The following is a 23,531-nucleotide window of genomic DNA, read 5'->3' on the forward strand; positions in this document are numbered from 1 at the left end:
CCCCTGAGGGAGGGGTGAGGACATCTAAGTATGTTGTACTACCAATTGTGAATATCAGGCACATGCACTGTTTGTGAACTGCTATACTGTCATTAGTACATTACTCACATCTGAACAGTTTGTGGTTTGTTTTGACAGTCTGCTAAGGACGACTGGACATATTTCTGTACTGTGTATGCCTACCTACATCCTTGGTTGTGCCTGACTACACGGGTATATAGTGCCTTTGGGTAGGGGTGCAGAACTGCAGTGTGCATTATTTATTATCGTGTGATGTTTATCTTACTGAACATGCAGAGTTGCTGTGTACTTGTAAGTCTATGAAGGCTTGTAGTCTGTCTGAGTAGCTCCCACCTGTGGACATATCCAGATTGTAGACAGAGGTTAGCCTAGTATTCTTTGACTGTGCACCACAGCAGTCTTTTCAGCACCTGAACAATGGCATTGTCACAGGTGGTTGCTAGCAGTTCATGGCTACATCCTTTGCTATTTCTGTGTTGTACTGCTACATAAGGGCATACTTGTGGGATTTATTCTACAGCTATTTGCAGAGTGTGTAACAGCAGACAAGCTGATACGCCTGTGTGTTTCTGACTCTTCCAGGCCTCAGATACCCTTACGTATATATTTGAACAGCCTGAGGTAAAGGTACATATAACTGGGATACACCTGTCATATAGTTCAGACATTTTGCAGTTCAGACTTTGGGTGAGTCAGAGCATTTCTATTACTACACTTTTTTTGACGTGCAAGCAGTGTCTACACTCACTTATTGACATTTGTTATTAAGTGAGATTCAACACCTTTCTGCCTACTGTTAGTGTGTGGGGTTTGTAAGCTGCTACTGTAACCTTATTCCCTACTAGCATGGCTGATTCTCTTTTTACAGTCATGTCATGCAATTCAACAACACCTGCTGGTTAAGGCCCACAGAAGAAGATTTGTGTTATGCCATTCCTATTTTCCCTTTACATTCACTCATGGTAATGCATGATAAATTGCTTTCAGCACTAAGGTACTGTATAGCTGCTGTGGTCTAGTGGTACTTCATGCAGACTGGTGAGTCCAAGGTCCCGGGTTAGAGACTGACAAGGATATTTTATTTTGCTGCTGAGCAGTACAAGGGCCTTGTCATACAGAGTGACTAAGGCACTTTTAAGCAGTTGTAAGTGGGTTTGCGTGGGTTTGCGTGATGCTTAGCGATGCTTAGCTAAGTGCACACAAGCTCAAACTCACGCACCCTCGCTAACTACTGCTTAAAAGTGCTTACTCTCGCCCCCGCGCTAATTTCTTTTAAAGAAAATAAAATGGGGAGATAGGAAAGTGGTGAAAAAGGGGGCACAGAGAGGGACAGACAGTAGGAAAACAAGCTCGGGATATGCAGGAAGGGTGTAGGGAAGGTCCATAGCTGCCCATTTCTTTAACAGTAACAGCTGTGCATATGTTGAAAATATGGAGTGAGTTTTGAGACCTTCCACCCCTGAGAGAGGGGTGAGGACAACATAGTTTGTTGCACTGCCAATTAGAATTATCAGTGTACATGTCCTATGGACATGTGTGCAAAATGGGAAGCTATGTATGGGGCATAATTTTTTTCGGGTACAGATTGCCCCCCCCTTTTTTTTCAGGTGAGAGTGGTAAGTGAGGTAGGGGAAATAGGTATATTTGGGGAGGTAGGTTAGGGAGGTAAACAGACAAGACAAACAAGACGCATACAGGGGCGGAATTTGACACATGGGGTGGGTGAACACAATTGACGGGGAAGGTTGTTTGGAAATTGCAAGCCCATGAGCCCACAGATGGTAACAGTGGAACTGAGATCCCTACCCATAGGCAGTCACCACTGCACCTTCACAGCTCTGGGGGTGGCTGTGCCGGGGGCTGAGTAGGACGGGTAGGCTCACCCGTGAGATGTGCCATTCTCACCTCAAGCTGGCATGGGGGATCAGCGACTGAACGCTGGATCTCCCTATGCACCACAGCCTGGACCCTTCAAAGGGTGATGGGTGGCCCTTCCCCGCCCACGCTTGCACGGGGGGGGGACGAGCCCCATCCCCTGCAGCACTTCCACCCAAAGGTGGCACAGGATCAATGGAGGAGGGGAGTCCGGGCTGGGCACCAGAGCCACTGGTTCCAGGTGCACTTGCCAATTGAGGAGGGACAGGTGGGTCTGCTGGGACCGGCCTTCCCATACGTTCTGTGATTCGGTGTGTTTCATTACAACATAAACAACAGCATTCCAGATTAGTTGTAACAGCATGCAGTAATATCCCCATTAACCCAACACATAACAGTTCCAACAGTTGAACAGCAAATATAACACATGCATATATTGAACAACAGTGGTTATTCCAACCGCATGCAGGAATGATTGGTAGCAACAGGCCACCATGAACGTGGTGTTTGAACAGGGCACATGCATCAACATGAGTGCAAATATTTATGGAACAATAGGACATATATCCCAACAAATATTTAAGATTACACATACCCATTGAGGTGCAGAGTTGCATGGTTTATGCACAAACAGTAGGGTGTAGAAAAAACTCCATTAACATATTATAAACACTTTTACTCTACACTACATTCCTAGTGACTGCAGGTGTATATTTCCTACATGTATTATTACACTTGCCACCATGCATTAGGTTGTGTAGTGGGTTTGGCTAGTTCAATCTATACTTGACCTATATCTCACATACTAACTGTCCAGGATGCATATGTTACTGCTACATATTTCATGGTTGCATTTATATTTCTTTATCAACATATCTGGATGTTTTCACATGACATTTTTACTTCTAATTGTACAGAACCCTGCATTTATTGAAGCACACTTACATGTCTGGGGAACATATTAGCATGCTACTCATGTGCCAGAATTACGTATGCATGCCAGCCAGTAACTGACTGTTGAGGACTGTATATTTACTTCACAGCTACTAGCACTTCCATCACCCACTTTAGATGGGACTGCACAACTCTGGGTTGCCAGCACTTTCTAACACATTACTATTTGTATAATGCAAGGGTACAACAACATTTCATACTAAGTGAAATAGACACACTCTGGGTTTTAGACCTTTATTAATGACATTACACACTTTTCCACAGGCTCACTCCTTTATTTGTTTTAACGGTATATATGGCAGACATGTTCATGACATATTATACCTTTATTAATAGGTTAGCACACTCTTTTTTCATTCACATATTATTTTATATGACAGTGCCTGCAGAGATATTATTCCACACATTTGTTACCTTTCTTAATGGGTTACTACACTCTTTTTCTGCCTCTCTAACGTTTTTATCTGACAGTACATGCAGAGGACTTATTCAGTTCATTTTATGGCTGTATTATTGGACTACAACACTTTCTTTCATGCTCTCTCTCATATTTTATATAACAATACATGCAGAATAATTACTAACCTGCCTGGCGGTGCAGCCTTAGCAGCCTATCAGCATAGGCCTGCTGATTCGTAACACGGTCACCTGCAGCTGTAAAGTAAATGAAGGGATATTGAGACATTCCTATCTGTTATACATACTCTATTTTAAATCCTTACATACTGCATTCCATGGCTACATACTCAGTTGTGGGGCATCCCACATCCCATGGGGCTCCTGTATCCACTGGTTCAGGCAGTCCTCCTTTCGTTCTTCAGGTCCGCATGGTGGTGACGTACCTGCTCACAAGTCTGGGGAACGCCTGTGGCACTGGTGAGGTCACAAGCTAACTGGTTCCAAGCCTCTGCCTTGTACTCCATCCCTTGCAACTGGCCCTACAGGAGTCTTGCCTCGTGATGGTGGACTAGGAGCCAAACCATGTATTTGGACTCCTTGGTGCCCCATCTCTGCACTCGGAAGCATGCTCCCTGTCCAACACCAGACATTCTGACCACAAATGAGAGCTACAATCAGTTATGGCGTGTATTCCCACCTGTGGGGCTTAAATATGCTGCATTTCCCGCACTTTTTTGTGATTGGCCATTTTGTAAAATTCTCGGCTGACTGCAGACCTGCTTAGTAATGGTTAAACTACCATTCCCAAGTTTATGAATGTTAATAGTGGCTGTTTCGCCTATGTTGTCATGGCTTAGTGGTTCTGTACTTTGATTATGATGCAAAGGGTCCTGGGTTCAAACCTTGTCATTCTATTATTTTAATACTGTCTAGACAGGCTAGGGGGTGTGGCTGCTTTTAAGCAACTTAGCTCTACGTTGCTCCCCTGTGCCCTACGGTGCCCTGGTTGGCACTGCGCGCATGTCCGCGCAAACACATTGCGCTGGGTAAAGCGCTTTTAAACGTTGGGCAACTTTATTGCGCTGGGTAAAGCGCTATTACACTATGGGCAACTCTGTTTAGCTGGGTGAAGCGCTATTAAACTATGGGCAACTCTGTTTAGCTGTGTAAAACGTTGCTTAACGGCAGGCTGTTATATATCTGGGTCTTTTCAAAATATATATTTTGTTCGCTGATACATTGGCCATGTCACTGCTTTTAATAAACTTTTAATCATATTTGTCTGATATTATTTCAAATACTGATTTAAAATGTAAATAAGAAGGGGAGTGGTGGGACTCGAGCAATGAATGCCTTCTCTTTGTACATACGCTGTACCATTACGCTATTTGGATTAATTTGCATAAGTTGTTCTTATATGCTCTTCAATGTCACAATTGCTAACTGTGGTTAAGCAATGGGCACACCCACGCAAACAAGCGCAAATACGGGCAGCTATATCGTGGATTTAAAAAAAAATAATATTTTCCGTTTTATAACTCTGATGGGGGTTTACAGTGTCAGGGAGTGTGGTGTTGAGTGCAAGTACATTTCAGCGGACTCGCTCTTGTCTGTTGACATTATGCTTTTTAAAACCTTGCAGGGGCGTGGACTTTTAGACTGCTTGGCAGTCAGACACGCCCCCTGCTTGCCTACTCAGTCCGTGTAAGAGTTATGGATGAGTCAGTGTGCCCTCATGAATATTCATGGCACGCTGACGACATCCCGTTCAACTGCAGCATCCGAGTAAGACATATTAAGTCTTACACGGAGGTTTTGTGAATCCGGCCCTCTGTCTTTGCTCAACAAGGGGACTGGAGCATTTGTATGTGTAACTATGGAGGGATCAAGACATTGCAAGAAGATAGTTTTGTGCTGCCATTCTGTGAATATTGCATAGTTTGGGGTGGGGGTAAGGCAGTGTTTTGCTCAGTGCTTGCACCTGACCAGGAGAGGAAATCCTCCAGTTTAGATTGGATTTATTGAGCATGGGGCTGTTCTTACACTGCCTTAGGATTCCACGGGCTGTATGTCTGGAATTAGTAAGAGGTCAGGGTTGTTATCAATATATGATGGCCAGTGCTGTTGTGTCATACAGTCTATGAAGATTTAAAGAGGGACTGGGGGAAGTACTACATCAGGTGATGTTTGTTGTATAGGATAATGTATTCATTGCAGGGCTGGTAAGAATAGTAAAACTGCTACATGGTCTGTTTTTGTCCACACAGCTAAGAAGAAAATAAGGCCTTTCAGCACAAGTCAGCACAAACTGTTTAGCCAGACCAGAAGTAGTGTATTAAATCACAGGAGATGAAGAAGGTATACCTTCAGTAGTATGAAGGAGAGAGAATTTACTTGTGTGCACTATGAGCTATGAAGTACAACTACCACAGTGCTGCATTTAACATAGCTCTGTGCACTAAGAATTAAACAAGAAAACAATAGAACCAATGGAGCACAAGTGAAATCTGAATTTCAAATGTTCAAAGATACCCAAGACACACTGCCATAGATAGAGTGGGACAATGGAGGGCCATGTCAGGTGCAAAGTATTAAGGGGCTCAATCAGGCGGTCCTGATCACTCTTCCCTACAGTCAAAAGTAAGGACTGTAGCAGTGTGTGATCTAAAATGTAGCAACTGCTTACTACAAATACAGCAAGCAGTTTGCTACAGTTTAAAAGTAAGAAAGAACTTTTATGTTTTTATTGAGAGGTACCAGAAGGGGAGACATAACAGGGCACATTATTACTTTGTCACATCACTGCCTGGACCTACAGCAGTTAGTCTAATTCTCACTTAGCTCAGTCACTACTTAATCCAAGACAGTCCCTACACAAGGAGACACAGATTTACTCATAGGTTCATAGGTAGGTACTAGGCTATCGGCCCAAGGGCTTACATAAGCCTAGCCAACAAGGTTCCCTGGCTTACACCACCCAAGAAAGTTATTTTCCTATGCCACTGTCGATCAGAGACACAGAAGTGATCCCCGGGGTGTATTTTCTATTTCCCACCCACTCATCAAGATTTTTCTTGAAGAGTGTTAATGAAGAACTTTGCTTGACATGGATGGGTAGCCTGTTTCAGAGTATAGGAAGTCTCTGGGACATGAATCTATCCCTCCAGCAAGTCCTGTTTATTGTGGTGATAAGGTTTAGGTCCCTAGAGTATGTAGCTTGGAGGGATTGGGATTTCTTTAGGTGTAGCATGTCCAACAGCATTGGGTTTGACATAGCTTTATATGTTAGGCAGAGATCACCTCGGAGTAGGCGATATGCTATGGAGTAAAGCTGGTGTTTTTTGAGATGGTCAGTGTAGGGCATTTGTTTGAGGCCAGTAATCCTCTTTGTGAGGTACTTCTGTGGCCTTTCCAGCTGCTGCAGATGTCTTGTGAGGTACATTCCAAAAGGGGTGTTGTACTCTATAATGTAGTGTACTCAGTACACTAATGCAGCTACTGAACTGGCATTACTGGGTAAAATACCCATTTTGAATACACTATACTTTCAAAACAATGCAGTTATATAATAAAGCCTCTGGTACCTAACAATGGCAATGCTCAGTACAATGCTACATACATTTGTATTACATTTTATCAACTAAACCATCAATAATCAACTGAGACAGACATTCCTCCTCCTCTACCACACACTTTTACAGACCTGCAGTGCAATCATATACTTTCTTATGTCTCTCCAAGGCCAAGACATTCTTTAAAAAATAACAATTGACACACCTAGGAAATGGTGAAACATGGCCACTACCAGCTGCATCATTAGCTTCCTGCATTGCTTGATATCATAGTATAGATTACAGGACATTGACCAGTATGCTTCTAACCAGTAAGGGAAGGGTTTCAGCTGTACTTCCCAAACTTGCTGTTTCTAAGGAAATGAGGTTACAACCTAAGGGATCAAGTGGCAAGAGAGATAATTTCACTGCTGAAAAACATATCCTTATGGATGCTATTAAAATATATGGAAAATATCTCCTTGAAAATGGGAGTCCAAGAAAGGCAGAATGAGCTAAGGTGTGGAATTAAGTTCTGGCAGACATAAATGCTGTAGGAGAAAGGAGTCATTCCTTAGAACAGTTCAGAAAGACAGTTAAGGATATGGTGTTTCACAGTAGGTACAAGGCTTGGCAGAATGCTATTCCATGAAGTATCTTGGGTAGTGGGCCTTCCACTGTCTAAATCTTTACACTTAATTAGGTATACCTGCTGTTCCTATGATAGAATGACTATGGTGCAGAAAATGAGGGCATCTGGTCCTTTCAAGGAATGTGGATACATGCACCTTGCTATGCTTCATAATGCACACAGCTGACTCTAGAGACATACAATGCCTTGTCTGCACAGTAACAAATGTGCTGTGACATAGTTCAGGTCCAGGCTAATGCCACTGAGAGTCATACAGAGAGGGATAGACTGCTACAGGATTTACATGAGGAAATTGAAAAATACATGGGAATGGTGGGACAAAGCCATGATGATCATCATGCAGAGCATGTTTTCTGACATGGCTTCCATGTCAACCTTCATCAACACATCAGTTAAGACTTACCAGACACACATTGTTGAAAGTGCTAGATGTAGCAGAGGGAGTGTCCGCATGTTTGTTAAACAAGTACGCCAGATACCATGTGTGTAACAAGAAAGTATTGCAGACTTTCATGAGGATTCCTCAAAGAAGAAGACATATAATTCTCATTGCACTTCCACATCACAGGTTAGGACATCGAAGTCAAGGTCTGGGTACCACAGAACTGTTTGAGCAATGATAAGAGCTTCCCCTCCATCTAGATCTCATTATTTTAGCTTTTCCACCTCAAACTTACATGCTGCCACATGCTCACCATCTGTCAAACCATCACCAACACTATCACTAGGGGAGACTATTTATGACACATTTCATATTTGACAATTACTGTAATACATGCCTCAACCAGTAACAAAAAGATATGGCAGAAGGAAGTAAAGTATGCACCCAGCTGAACTATATTGGAAGTGACAACAATTGCATTTAACTGTAGGCTGGAAAAACTCCCAACAATTAAAAAAAATAAATGAAATGACTGTTACTATATAAGAAAAAAATGTGACAGCAGTAGCACTGAAATGTGCATTACCAAGTGGATGTATTTTGATTATCACAACTCAGTTCTTTAGCATGTATCAGTACAAGTACTTCATATCCCATGCTGCTGTTTTCCACTCCACCCTGCTGGTTTAGGTAATACTTGTCCCACTGACCACTAAACACAGAGTAAATGATGATTGCTTTGACAGCATGAATAATATATTTATGTATGACATGGGGTGAAATGTCTGATAAACAGTGGAAGCTGAGCATGGACTATTCAGCACAGCCACCAGATAACACTACATTCACCAAGTATTGCCATTGTAACTTCACACCATCACATAGAGGATGTTATGGCCTATAGTAATGGAGCTACTGCATTATCATTAAGTCACAGAGGCAGCTGCTGTGCTAAAATAAGTCACAGAGGGAGTTGTTGTGCTACCATAAGTCACTGGTTATGGCAGTTGTGCACTAGACTGTCACAATATTATGTTACAGAGAATACAGCAAACTGTGAACACTCTGCATGCAGTAGCAGAGTCATACTGAAGCCCCCCCCCCCCAGCTCATTCAGGCAATGAAAATGTGTTCTGAGCAGGCCAAACTCTCACTCAATGACTATTCATGCTTGGGAGAGAGTAGTGTTAAAGTGTTCCTATACAGCTCTCTGAGGATTATATATTTGCATTATTAGCCAACATTTAAGTGGGTGTCCTGCATCACCTTGAAACATAAAAGAGTGAGTCATATGAGAATAGGATGGTTCTTCCTTACATCTTAGTTATATTCCTCACATCCCATGTCACTATAAACTCATGCAGTTATAAGGGACAAACATATTTACTATGTTCTTACCAGCTAGGGATCATGAGGAATAGTACCACACAGGAAGAGGGAGTTACAGTGAACTTTTGTGCCATGTGTAAAAATCATGACTGCACTCAGGATGCTGTGCTGATATATCAGTGATAAAGTCATGTGCATTAAACACTACCTGCCAGCTGGTAGAATGGGAATCCTTCCTAGTTTGGTTCATCTCACACACTGATCCAGATGGGACATAATAGCCATGTGGGTGCCATACATCACACCAAACCCCTCAGGAAAGCATGTCATTACATAGAAGATAAACATAGTATAAACATGGCACTGGCTTGGTCCTGTGGAGACATTTGGAAATTGATATTTTCATCAACATGACTATGAGTATATTGAGGATATGCTGCAGTATCCTCCATGCAGAAGCCTGTGAGATACCCAAAGTGTCCTCATTCTGCCTTTAAAATATCCCAGTTGTAAATACAGTGAGAGCTACGTATGCTTCAGTATCCATAAGAAAAGTAAGGCCATGCCATCTGTGGGCTGTATGACTTCACCAAAACCCTCATGATCTCCCTGTCCATCTGAATCTGCTCTAGAAAGAACAATAAAAAACAGCTTAGCCACAGCTTAGCCACAGGAACCATGCAAATAGTATACACCCCCACATTTAATTAAATCTTTGCCTTTTGGGGAATTTATGACGATTTATCAAAATACATCAGATATCATGTTGAGTGATGCTTATTTGGATGAGGTTCAGAATAAACTGGCTGTGTGAGAAGTAAAGTTTTAGACAGAATAGGAGATCAGAGGGATTGTTTGATATAAAATAAGCAAAAAGAGTAAGGTGTAAAGATGAGGAAGGTAAATTGTTTTTTGTGACTAGATTTTTTCCTCTTTTTAGCATTTTGAAAAGAATAATTAGAGAATGTTGGTATGTGGTATGTGATAATATGTTAATTTATTTCCTAAACAATTCATTTTCTGATATGGTAGGTATAACAATTTGAAAGAACTGTTGAGAGGGGATAGCATAAAAATTGGACTTTGTGACAGAGTAGAGACACAAGCTTGCGGAAATTGCTCACCATGTAGTAGGGTTAAGAATTTGGATGGTGACAAAATCAATGGTAGAAACTACAGAGCCAGGGAACCCTTTAATTGCAATTCCTTCAGAGTTGTATACATTATTGGATGTCGTTGTGCTAAAATGAGCTGGTATATTGAACAAAGAGGAAGGTTAAAGTCATGATAATGGTGCATTTGGGGGATATTAGAAGACAAAATATGAATAGTCCAGTAACTAGTCATTTTATCTCTGCACATAGGGGATTGGCAAGTAGTTTATTTTTTAGTATTTTAGCAGGGTCTATATTAGAACATCGAAGTTTCAAAGCTTCGATGTTCTAATATCGAACCCTATTCAGCAAAAGCTAAAAACATCGAACATACAGAACAGCAAATTTTTTCCTAGGGAAAAAATTTGCTGTTCCAAAACACATACTCACAACACAAGCACACCAAACAAACAGCAATCCACATACATACCTAAAATCTTACACCTAACCCTACACAAAACTATACACACACCACTAACTATCCACTTACCTTAACCCTAACCCTAACCCTAAGGTCCGTCACTATCGCACACTCACCTCACCCATGCCCTAACCCTAACTCACCTACCCCGCCCTAACCCTCAAATCCACACACTCGCACACTTACCAGACCCGCGCCCTAAACCTAACTCATCTAACCAGCCCTAACCATCATGTCCACACAATTGCACACATACCTAACCCGCGCCCTAACCCTAACTCACCTAACCTGCCCTAACCCTCACGTCCACACAATCGCACACATACCTAACCCACACCCTAACCCTAACTACCCTAACCCACACTCAATCGCACACTTATCTGAACCTGACCCGTAATTTTCCACCACAGCGCTGAAAATACCGAAGCAACAGAAACGAACAACCAAATTCTTTCCCTAGGAAAAAAACTTTGTTTTCTGCTGCTTTGATATTTTCAACTTTCGCTAAATAGGGTTCAATATTAGAACATTCGAAGTTTTGAAACTTCGATGTTCTAATATAGACCCTTTTTAGCACAGCCAGTTTTAAGTAGTGGAGGTAGTTTCAAAAGAGAATGTAACAGGTTAGAATGTAGGATGATTATAAATGATAGGACATTATTTCCAAAGGGAATGAATTTGGATAGTAACTTAACCTTATAATAATTTATAAATAATTATTCATGAACGTTTTGTAGAATGTTGTGTTAAAAAGTTTTTTTAATATGTTAAAATAAAGTTTATTGTAATTTTATATTAAATCATTTAATTGTTTGATTAATTGTATGTAATTGGTTAATTGATGAAGCACTCGGTGTATAAATTGGACTGGATGTTACTAAGTAATCTATTCCCAGAAGGCGAAAGGCCAAGGTACCAGAATAAAGCAAATGTTGTATAGATCCTGTGGTCCCTGTGGTTCCTGTGGCTAAGCTGTTTTTATTGTTCTTTTGTATTTTGGTGATTGGTGTGCATATCTGCTCTGCAAAGATAAATGAGTTATTCTTTGTCTGCATATGCTCCTCTAAGACTGGCAAACACCATTCAGTGGACTGGATTAAGGCATAAGAGAAACTAGCAGCTCAAAGCGGGCTACTGTAACACAAGCAGCAAAACTGAGAATCTGCAGATTGCAAATTCTCAGAAAAAGGCACAAATTCACTTTATATAACAAACGTGCATGACATGCTCTTGCATAGCAAACATGAGACTCTAAATCACAAAAATCATATAGAAAACCTCAGCTGCATTGCTGAGACACATTTTTTGTCCACATTTCTCATTTAAGTTTCTTTGTGTACTCATCTGCCATTAAAGGTCTGTACAATTTTCTAACTCTCGGACACAGAAGGAAGTTTTTCACAGAACTGCATGCCCAGTATACACTTGTGGTGTGACTATGAATACAATGCAATAGTATGTTTACTAGTTTTCTTTCACCAGGTACTAGTTTTCTTTCTGGTCCTAGTTTATGTGCAATGTGTTTCCTGAAGTGAAAGACAAATTCGACATCTGAATCAATATTAAACTTGAGTCTGTACAGAAAGGGACAGATAAGTAGCCATACAACTTTCACAGTGATATATTTTGCTAACAATGCTTTATTAAAAATGCTTCAGAAACAATCACATTGATCAAAACTGCAGATGTAATAATATGTAGGGACAGGATCATTCCAAAGTGTTGATTGTATAATACACCTCCATCCATAGAGATGTCAATTGTCACTTTGACACTATTGGACAGGATTGAAATTTTAAAACTGGATGTGTTTCATAATGATCTATATGCAAGCCTTTGAGGAAGTTTGAACTTAAGATAACTGAAGTATTAACAGCAATTTATACACAATACAAGTAAAGGTGCTAACAGTGTTTCTGTTGAACCACCATTTTGTACATAGTAAAAGTTATCAGTTTGACTAAAATGTTGCCGAATCTTGATGTTCCTTGCTATGCCATCCTAAGACACTGCATAGCCATAGACACACATCATGAGACAAATCTGAGAAAATCTCATTCAATGCCTAGCTGGTGGGGTGCTCTTAATCCTGACCTCTTTGTCTATTGTGTCAGTACCTCTTCTCAAAGCTGTCTATTCTTTCTGTGTTGTTTGTTTTTCTAAAGAGAAAATTCCTTATTGTATTTCTACTAAACCATATTGCATCCTCTTCTGTACGCTTCCCTATTAAATAAATGAACGTTCAAAAATTCGAATGCCCCTTTATCAACACCTAAATGTTGAAACACCCAAATCCCAAACAAATGGACCAGCATATTTTTTCCTAGGGAAAAAAATCGCTGGTCCACAAAAAAAAAAAACCCTACTTAAATTTACCAACTCCGAGATCGCACCACAGTGGAGGAAACGGCAAGGTCCCAAAAATGGCCCAGTGCTTTTTTCCCTAGGAAAAAAATCTCTGTTCTGTGTCTTCAGGATTTGGCCTTTTCGACAATCAGCTGTCGATAAAGCGGCATTCGACATTTCAAACCTTTACTAAACTAATAGGAACGTTCCGTAATTCCCTTATATAACTCCAGTTCTCCTGCTCCAAATCTGAATTGAAATTCTTTTTTTTTTCTGTTCTTGACATGCCTTCCTCACGTTGGTATTTTGTTTGGTGCTCTATCTTTTTTTTGTTTTTTTTTTTTGTTTTTTTTACACTAGGCCTGCATTGTCCTCCAGCCAGCTGTTTGCTAAATTCTCATTTTGAACCAGGAAATGAATTCTGAAGCTCTACCCTTTGCCAAACTGCTATTATCATGGTGAGATGGGAGAGATTTTTTTATGATTACTAATGGGGATGTAATCTTTCTGGTAAAAATATTAATATTTATGAAAGGTCTTCCACACATTTAATTTTTAACCCTAACAGATTAAGCAGTTTTCAAAATGTTATATTTGGTCTAGAAAGAACGTTTGCAAACTAAAACATATCTGGCAAATGTTGTTCAGTTCTCCTTCTTGCTCTGTGTTATTTAATGCCTGCTGAGTATTCCTTGGGTATCTGATTTTTTTTCCTTTAAGCAATTTTAAAAATTAGCTCAGTTCAACCACCTGAAAGTGTTTCTGCTATCTCAGTAAGGTAGCTGCCGCAGGTATTATAGTCATTATCTTCAGAAAGACTATACGGCTCCTTATGCTTTTCTATTATCCTTCATGCCATTGTTTTCTGAGACAATGACTATAAAAAATTTTGCTGGCTCTATAGAGTTTCCCTGGCAAATAATATTTCCACTCCGGATGTACTGTAGGTTGCCTCCTGAAAAATAAACACATCTGCATCAAGTTTTAGCTTCTTTTTCTTCCATTATTTCATCTGTTTGTTTCTTTTGCAGCATTTTGAAATGCCTATTGAGTTGTAAACACACTTGGTTTAACTCTGAATCCAGACAAGGTCTTTAGAAGTATGCTTTGACTGTACCCCCACCAGCTGTCCCATATGCTCCTAAGTTGCACTTTTAAAATCTGTTCTTGTTCCACAGCTATTGCAAGAACTTTATTAGCTGTCGGTTTACAGCGGGATCACTTAATATCTGATATGCCATATATAAATATCATGCACATCAAGAACTAAGTTTGCTGCAAACATTCATTATTTTTCCTGACAAAATTGCACCTCAGCTCCACAAACTAGGGGAATGCTAATAACTCCAGAGCAGTGTTAACAACTGAAGAAAAAAAAAATATATATATATATATATATATATATATATATATATTTATGTATATATATATATATATATATATATATATATATATATATATATATATATATATATGTGTGTGTGTGTGTGTGTATCAACTTTGAAACATCTAAAACCCATAACATCTAATTTCATAACATTGAGAACAGAACATCTAAAACCCATAACATCGAATTTCATAACATCTAACACTACAAATCACAGGAAAATAACATCCCCATCCACATATAACAACACCAAACTACCAAACACGCTTTCTACTACGTTTCATCAGGGAGTCAAGCACCCCTGCACCCCCCCATGTGGGGGATCCCCCCTCACCCCCCCAGTAAATTAAATATACCAACTTCAACATCGAACTACAGTGGGAAAAAGTTAATTTCCTAACCCCACTGTATCAAGCCCCCCTGCAGAAATGTAGTAAACATTATGTTTGGTAGTTTGGTGTCATTATATGTCATTATATGTGGAGGGGATGTTATTTTCATGTGATTTGTACTGTTAGATGTTATGTAATTCGATGTTATGGGTTTTAGATGTTTTGGGGTTTAGATGTTCTGGTCTCAATGTTATGAAATTAGATGTTATGGGTTTTAGATGTTTTGAAGGGGACCCATTCTTTAGGGTACTGAGTATATACTTTTCTGCTATATTATGCTGGTTGTTGTTACCTTTATATGAAAACTATTGATCCAAGCTAAGCATACACGTTTCTTTTATTTTAAATTTTACGCTTGATATATATGCGGTTTATTTTTTTTTTTAAGTACTGAGATTGTCTATTTATTTTCTTATTTTTGTTTTCAAGTTTGCTATTTTACTGTTATATTTGTTTGGTATATGTGTACCTGATAGAGAAAGGAGGACTGTCCTGAACCAAAGCAAAAAAACAACAAAACTGATATGCCTTATTTTATTTTCTGTGAAGTAGTATGTTAACCAGAAGCAAATTAGAAGCTTGAATTTAAATTAGTCTGACTTCAGAATTATATTACATAGTCAAACTAATATTTTAAGTACATCCTTAGATTATTATTCAACTAATTACAGTTAACAATTACTTTCTATAGCTTGTAGATCCAAAGATTTCCAAAAGCATGGAAGAAGAGAGGTCATCAACTATTGACAAAATAAAGCTTCAGGAAAGTCAAGCTGTTAATGGGGATTATGTTCCCACTTCTGCAATGTATGACAGAGGGCATCTTAACCCATGCAGTCATCATTCCAATCAGGACAGCAAGACTGCGACATTCACCCTGACCAACATTGTGCCACAATTAAACACTCTGAACCAGGGTAAATGGAGAGAGTATGAAGAAGGACTGACAGGAAAAACGACTTCCTGCACAAAAGTATATGTCGTTGTAGGAGTAATCCCAGGAAATTCAAACATTAACAACAGAGTGAATGTGCCATCTGACATCTGGAGTGCAATCTGCTGTGTAGAAAAGACACGCACAAGAAGTTGGGCAGTGATCGCTGCAAATAATGCAAATCAAGTTAATGACATTTCTGTTTCTGACCTTGAAAATAGAATAAAATCTTACACTGGAAGAGGTGTAAAACTTTTCCCAGCTAAGTGTTGAACATAGGAAGAAAATAAATTACCATTGCTAATTATGAAATGCTTTGAGGTGTATTCTTAGATATTTACATAATTTTCAAATGTATTCTGAATTGCTTGAAATGTGTAAGGAGAAATGAAATGGCAATGGAATAAGTGCAATGCTTTTAAAGCAAGAATAGTGTACTTTTTGTTTCTTATTCTGACAATTATGCAAAACATCACTGAAGCTAAGTGGACATTATATAACAGGCAAATGATGAAGAAATACCTAAATAAAAACAGCATGATTTATTCTTCTTGTATCCAATGTTTTTGGCTTTTGAATGAACGACTCACAAACAGATACTGGCAGCAGAAACAAATTTAGCAACTCTGTAGCCCTAAACTGAAATGGTCATAACTGCATTGTCTTCTGTAACTGTAATTTCACCGTGATAATTAAGTAATATGGAAGTATATATGTTATGTGTAGATAGTGCAGATTTTCTTGTCAAGGAGTGTAAGAGGTTACAAAGCAAATTGCAGACAGTGTTTTTGTAATAAAAGTGGCTCAAATTACCTTATTATCGAATGGCTTTTCGTACAACTAGAAAAGTTTAAATCTGAAAACAGCGAAAACGTAAATGAGCAAATTCTTTCCCTGGAAAAGAAATTGATAGCTCTACAACCACCTACACACTAATCTAAACATAAAGTTGGGGACTTCACCCCCCCCACCCCCTAACTAAATATACCAAGTCCGTGATCACACTACAGTGGGGAAAAGGGCAGACTCACAAGGATGGCCAAGTGGTTTCTTTCCCAGGGAAAGAATTTGCTCATTCACATTTTTGCTATTTTCAACTTTCAACTTTTCCGGTTCGATGAAAAGCCGTTTGATATTACGGCTTTTCGGTAAGGTAATAGAGACCCATAAAAGTTGAGTGCTGTTACATTTTGAGTATTAATACCATGCACTATTAGAAGAAGGAGTGGAAAAAATTCTGATATAACAAGAGTACCTGAAAAAAGTCACAAATAGACTAAGCGATCAGATTACCTATAAACTGAATAAATATGTGAAAGAAACAGCAAGAAATAGTCATGGAATTGGTAAGAAGACTCATTATTGACTAAAGTACTTTAGAAAAATATAAACAATAATGGTATTTATTCCCATTTTCAATAATAATAATAAAAGGAAGTTTGTACACAGTGCAAAACCTGTACTCCCACACACACACACACACACACACACACACAAACACCATAGCTGCATGCTGTGCACTGTCTGCATTTATGTAATTCTGGGTAATAGTTGAAAGATCACTCGGAAATCTGAAGCTCCAACAGGAATAACAAAACAAACAACCACAAAAACCCATGGTACTCAACAAAACAATCAATTCAGCTCCAATAAAACGTAACTTCAATGAAAATTCATAACACAAAACATACATTAAGTACTTTTGTTCCACTTAACATAGCTTAGAACTGCTGCAACTTTATCAGAACAACATCCTACTCAATCCCACACAATATACATCTTGGATTAAGTCATATGACCTATTAGTTCAAAATGTCATGTGATTAATTAACCATGCAGAATCACAAAATACTTAAAGTTATAAAAAAAAATGTTAAAATCATTATAAATCTGTTGTAGCAATGACTATTCTTCTTAGCAAAACATTGTTAAAAACAAAGCTGTTCTTTGCACTGCTTGTTAAAACACACAATTTTTAAGCATAATAGTCCCCTGGATTCATGAAGCTTACACCAGGCGCAGACATAGCGTAGGCGGTATAATGCCAAATATGTCTGCCGAGCGATTCATGTAAGAACCAATTCCATGTGCACTGCCGACGTACGCCAGAACTACGCAGCCCTCGGCATAGGTATGCAAATCATCCCATGCGGAGTGTCACACCATGCTAATGAAGGCATACAGCGGTTCACAAAGTGGTGCAGGTGTAGCGCAAGCCCATGGAAATGTAAACCAAAAAACACGGTTTACATTTTCCCAAACAGAACATCGGAGTTATGGAAGTGGACCAGACGCATGCATTACAAAGTTAACATATGCCAATGACCAAATACACAGCCAATGGCACAAGAAAAGATGCACAACACCTAAAAAACAACATTTAATGTAATGTCCACAGTAACGCACAGTACAACCGCAGGGCATGTGTACGCCAACAGGAATACAAAGGACATATATACAAATGGCAGAAAATCGCAATGTGAGACAAATCAGGATTTCAACATAATTAGCAATGGTAGGTGTGGTACACCACAAGCAAGGCGCAAGGGTTGCCAAGGTCCCGTGACAGTGTTCGGTGCTGTAACTATGAATTAGTAGTCAATGCCATGCAAATGAGGCAGGTAATACTGAATCGCAAATGTCCCACCGGAGTAAGGATGTACCAGACGGCACAGCGCTATAACACCGAGGAGTGTATCAGCGGTGATACATGACATCAGCAGAGGGGTGTGCCACCGTATCAGTAAGCACATTTGAGCTATGCAAATCTGGCCTGACCATTGCTAAGCAAAGCTGCAGGACAGGGGTGGGGAGGAAGGTATAGAACTGTTTAGCTGAGAGCACACATGGTGCTCGAAAGCGCATGTGTACGGGGATGAAAACGTGCCCGAAACCCGGCAAGCAGATGCATGCGCCGCGAACAATAGCATAAACAGGAAGGTCAGGGGAAGAAAAGAAGGAAATGCGGAAGCAGGGTAATTGGCGTACTAATGAGCACTTAACACCAATCAACTTACGGCGGACAATCGACGCCAGAAGACAAGCCTGCATGCAGAAACCTGCAAAATAGGATAGGGGAGGCAGAGGACTGCAAAGAAAAGAGGGGAGGACTTGGAATGCAAAGACAGGAGAACTGTCATAGCAGAGCAAAACAAACCCACAGTAGACCGGCAATAGAACACATTACGCAAGATAAGCCAGGTCTAGGAAAGTACAAATGAAAGCAGGCTACTGGATGCATGCCAGCAAATGGTAGGTGTAACGTACACAAATGTAAACGGAAGGGCAGGAGGTAATTCACGGCAGCCAAATGTAATGCAACACCAAAGGCAGCACAATAGTGGTTCCGGTAATAAAACACAGAAGATACCCTGTAGCCACGATCGTACATACACACCCTATGACATCATCAGTGTTCACAGCAAAACAGTATAAAGTGTGAAAGCACCCAACACACACCTGTGTATTCCCAAATACTGCACCATAGGTGTAAACAGATGGGGAACTTTTAAAATGTACATGTTGGGAGCTGCCATAGCTGTGATTCATCAGCATGTGTTACAGACTGGCGGTGTTGTGGAGGATGATGCAGACAACCACCGTAGGCCTCGGAGGAGGAGAAGAGTGTTCAGACCAAGGGTAACCTACCAGGGGCTACATGATCTGGAGATAGTAGAGCGTTACAGGGTGGACAGGGACATTCTACAGCAAATAGTAGACCTGTGCCGGCCACGCCTGAGAACCAGAAACAACAGAGGGGAGCCCATCCCAGTGGACATGAAGGTATGTGTAAGCTTGCAAATACTAGCCACAGGTACATTTCAAAGGCCAACTGGAGATATAATGGGGATCTCACAGGCATCGGCATCCAGGGTACTACACCAGTTCCTGGATTCCATGTTACCACATGCCAATGAGCATATATACTTCCCCCGAACTCAGGAGGAGTTAGCCAGCAATATGCGTTGCTTCCACCATGTGGCAAACTACCCGGAGGTACTGGGTGTGATAGACTGCATGCACATACAAATCAAGTCACCACCCGGTGAGTATGGTAGATGCTACATAATCCACAAGGGATTCCACTCCATCAACTGCCATGTCATGTGCAATACCCAGGGCATTATCATGGATGTGTATGCTGGCAGCCCTGGAAGCTACTACGACTCCCATATCTGGCATGCCTTACAGCTGTATCAGGTATTTGTCAGGGGGGACATCCCACGAGGCCACCTTGTAGGGGATGCTGGCTATGCACTGGAGCTGTGGATGATGACCCCCATCAGAAATGCACACACACCAATGCAAGAACGCCATAATGAGGCACACGTACAAACCAAAATCATCATAGAGCATGTATTTGGGATGCTGAAATCACGGTTCTGGTGCTTGGACACATTTGGTGGAGCCTTGCAATACTCTCCAGGCACGTGTGCCCACATCTTCATAGTATGTGCCATGCTACATAATATGATCCTGCGGAAACAGCTGCAGCAGGGTCAAAATGGGGGAGGGCCTCACAGCCCACTGCAATTGCTGAGGCCAACACAGGCACAGAGGGATCCAGACCACAGACACACTGTGCCAGCCCCAGTAGGCAGACGGAGGTGTGCTCAATATGCCTACACCTTGGCAAAGAGGGAATGCACAGCACATACCTTGACAGTGTAGGCTCCCATGGACTGACACCCCTCTCCACCTGCACACACAGTACAATGGATGGCACACAAACATGACCACCTGTAAATTGTGAAGTATAGGTGGCCCACTGTGGAATCCTACATAGGCAGCCCTCAAACATTGTACACGCAGCCGCCATTGGAACACGGAAATGTCAACACCTGAACAGTAGATGCGCTTATCAGCATCTGTTGGTGCTGTGTGTATAGGTTCCCAGGTACATCGGCAAGTACATGCCCGATTGTCAGAGGCAAAACACCAAACGGGGCAAACAGTGACTCCCGTCGCCACAACATCGAGTAAGCAACTGTCGCTTATTGGAGTAGAGGCAAATGCAGGATCACATGTGTGTAAGCACTGTCCTACACACACTCAGCATGGATTCCCCGCTGCATTACCGAGGGGCTCCACAAAATGTAATCAGGGATGTTGTGTCAAGGCAGGGGATGTACCCATGACAGGCATTTGTCAACCCAGCATGCTGTATCCATGGACATATGAAGGTGTAGCACAGTAGGGGGTATAGCTAATTGTGATATACATACCCAATGCCAGAGTACATTCAGTAAACATCACATGGACATACCATTAACTGGACCCATAAATGTGTAAACTATTGGAGTAATCCATGTGAGTGTAGTGTGGAGTAACTGCTGTAGTGTACTTCACATACAAAATGACATAATACATGTACAACCCCCAGATGTCCAAGTGGTACATGCAGTGACTTTCGTGCATGTTCCCGGTCCCACATCCCACAAGGGATGTAACGTAATCCCAATGGCACGAGTAATGCATTCCAGATGCAGGTCATCAGAATATATGTAGCACACGTTAGCGGGAATAAGAGTTTCTCACAGCTGGTAAGCGATGTTTAATTAAGACTATACGGATATGCTCGAAACAGGGCTAAGCTTCACCTACCACTGCACAGATCATGGTCAATGATGTACAGAACAGGTGAAACCAGCATTAGTCACCCCTGAACAAATAGCACCTGCTCTGAAGGGTAAAACGACCACTGCCAGGAGTGGAACAGGCAAGCATGTATACAATCACCCAACACTATTGCTAGCCAAGATGTACATATGGCAGAGTTGCCACATTGCAAATGACCATGTGGGACATACGCCAGATGTTTGCAGGTCGACGCATACACCCGGCCAGTACGAAAACCAGAATGTTTGTGTTTTGCATTGATAACAAGCTAATTCTAGTAATGGTCACAGGTACGTGTTCCGTGTCCTGTAACATGTAGGTGGGTCAAATACAGAATAAGTGTTTTATGTAAACATTACATAAACTATAGGGAATATGTTTGTCCCACAGACACAGGACAGTTGCTATGTTCACAAATATGTCGCAGGACCCATCTGCACAAAGAGGGACTGTCCCTCGCAAAGTGGGACAGGAGATAATCTTAACCCATGGCAGGTGTGTAATGTGACAGGTACAGACACAAACGTGCGGATCCCAGGAAACACAGTATACACTGACAATCACACAATGAAAGGCGTAGTGTGCCTGTCCCCACCCCTGTCTGAGATATGCATGTGTATATATATATATATATATATATATATATATATCTACAAATATATAAAACCGATAGAAAGGGCGATAGTGTGATATATGGCGATATATAAGGAGTCACTGACATCTGCAAATATATAGATAGGTCAACGACATTCAGAACACCTTTGAGGTACAAATAAATAGGATACTGCCACCTATGGAATGTGTCACACACAGACACGCATAACCAGGAGGCTGAAAGACAGAAAGAGCACAGTACTGGAACAGTAGAACTGCGAGCAATATGACGATAATACGGACATGTAGTCACTGCTGCTGGCGGTGCGGACCACGTAGGTACCGTGTACAACTGTGGTTGTGAGTGATGTAGCCTGTGTATGTGTGTGTGTTGAGGGTGCCATGTGTGTTTCCGTGTGACTGTAATGTGTGTGTGTGTGTCCGCATTGTGTGTCTGTAGGTGGCAACTTGTAGGTAGATGATAACGGTAGGTGCGGGTATAGCTAGTCGTAGGCATGTGGTAAACACCTGTCCCACATTGGGAGGGACACCCCCTCCCTGGGCATGTGTGTCCTGACATGAAACATTACAAAGGGCAATTGTCTGAGAGTTGAGGACATTAGTATGTCCCAAATATTATGCAATAGTCACAGGAAATACTCATGCCTGTATGTAAGCAACAGAAATGTTACATGCAAACTGATAAGTAGGCAAGGTCCAAGAACAATTGGTATGTAATGAGGATAAAATCATGTGCTATCCTGTGTACTGACCGTGGCTATATGTCAGCCTGTAAACACTGTGTGACCCGAAAGTGTCCAACTGTGGCCATATGAAAAGGTGGCAAGCCATGCCACAGAGGGTCTGACACCAACACCACTGCAATGACTGCAAATATCTGGGACACACATACACAGGATAGCAGTCATTTAGAAATCTCCCTGCACATATCGCCTTATATCCGGAGGTATGGAAGTATCAACTTCATCTACATACCATATAGAAACCAATTAACAATGGCCCAAAGTAAATTCCCGTAACAGAAGTCTAGTAAGTGATAGCACTGTAATTAGGGAAGGGGCCTACACACATATATATGGACTACATAGAAATGCAAGCCCCACAAACCATATATGCTAAGTACACCCGCCTACATCCCCTACACTGGAAACAATAGCAATACAGACCGTAATCACAGCACAAACATCCAGTTAGTCAATTACATCTGCTGAACTGTTAACATACCTTGTGAGAGACACATTTAAAGGCGCCATGCAAAATTGTATCCGTCGTATAACGGAACAAACGTCGATGTTACAGGTGTTTGCAATAGTCCGTTATCAGACCGGTGGGATGACAGGTACAGTCACAGGTAGAACCACATACTCAAGCCATCACACACAATCCACGGGGGACATGACTCCGAAATACACTTGGCTCTACACATAGCAGTTGCAATTTCACACAACAAAACACAATACAGGCCGTCTCCCCGAAGGCAGGGCAAATGGCCAACACCCA

The 23,531-nt window shown here is 41.1% G+C and overlaps 1 protein-coding gene across 1 annotated transcript in view; it reads left to right on the forward strand.

Annotated features, from left to right (window-relative positions):
• The window catches only part of LOC122806455 (endonuclease domain-containing 1 protein-like), an 86,526-nt gene extending 70,181 nt beyond the window's left edge, over window positions 1–16,345 (forward strand). Inside the window, exon 2 of the mRNA XM_044076914.1 lies at window positions 15,555–16,345. Coding sequence (XP_043932849.1) covers window positions 15,555–16,070 — 516 coding nt within the window. The 3' untranslated portion in view covers window positions 16,071–16,345. The remainder of the gene's footprint in view (window positions 1–15,554) is intronic.
• Window positions 16,346–23,531: the final 7,186 nt, after the last annotated feature.

This window comes from Protopterus annectens, chromosome 7.part0 (assembly GCF_019279795.1).
Source record: "Protopterus annectens isolate FY-2018-M chromosome 7.part0, PAN1.0, whole genome shotgun sequence".
Taxonomy (NCBI): Eukaryota; Metazoa; Chordata; order Ceratodontiformes; family Protopteridae; genus Protopterus; species Protopterus annectens.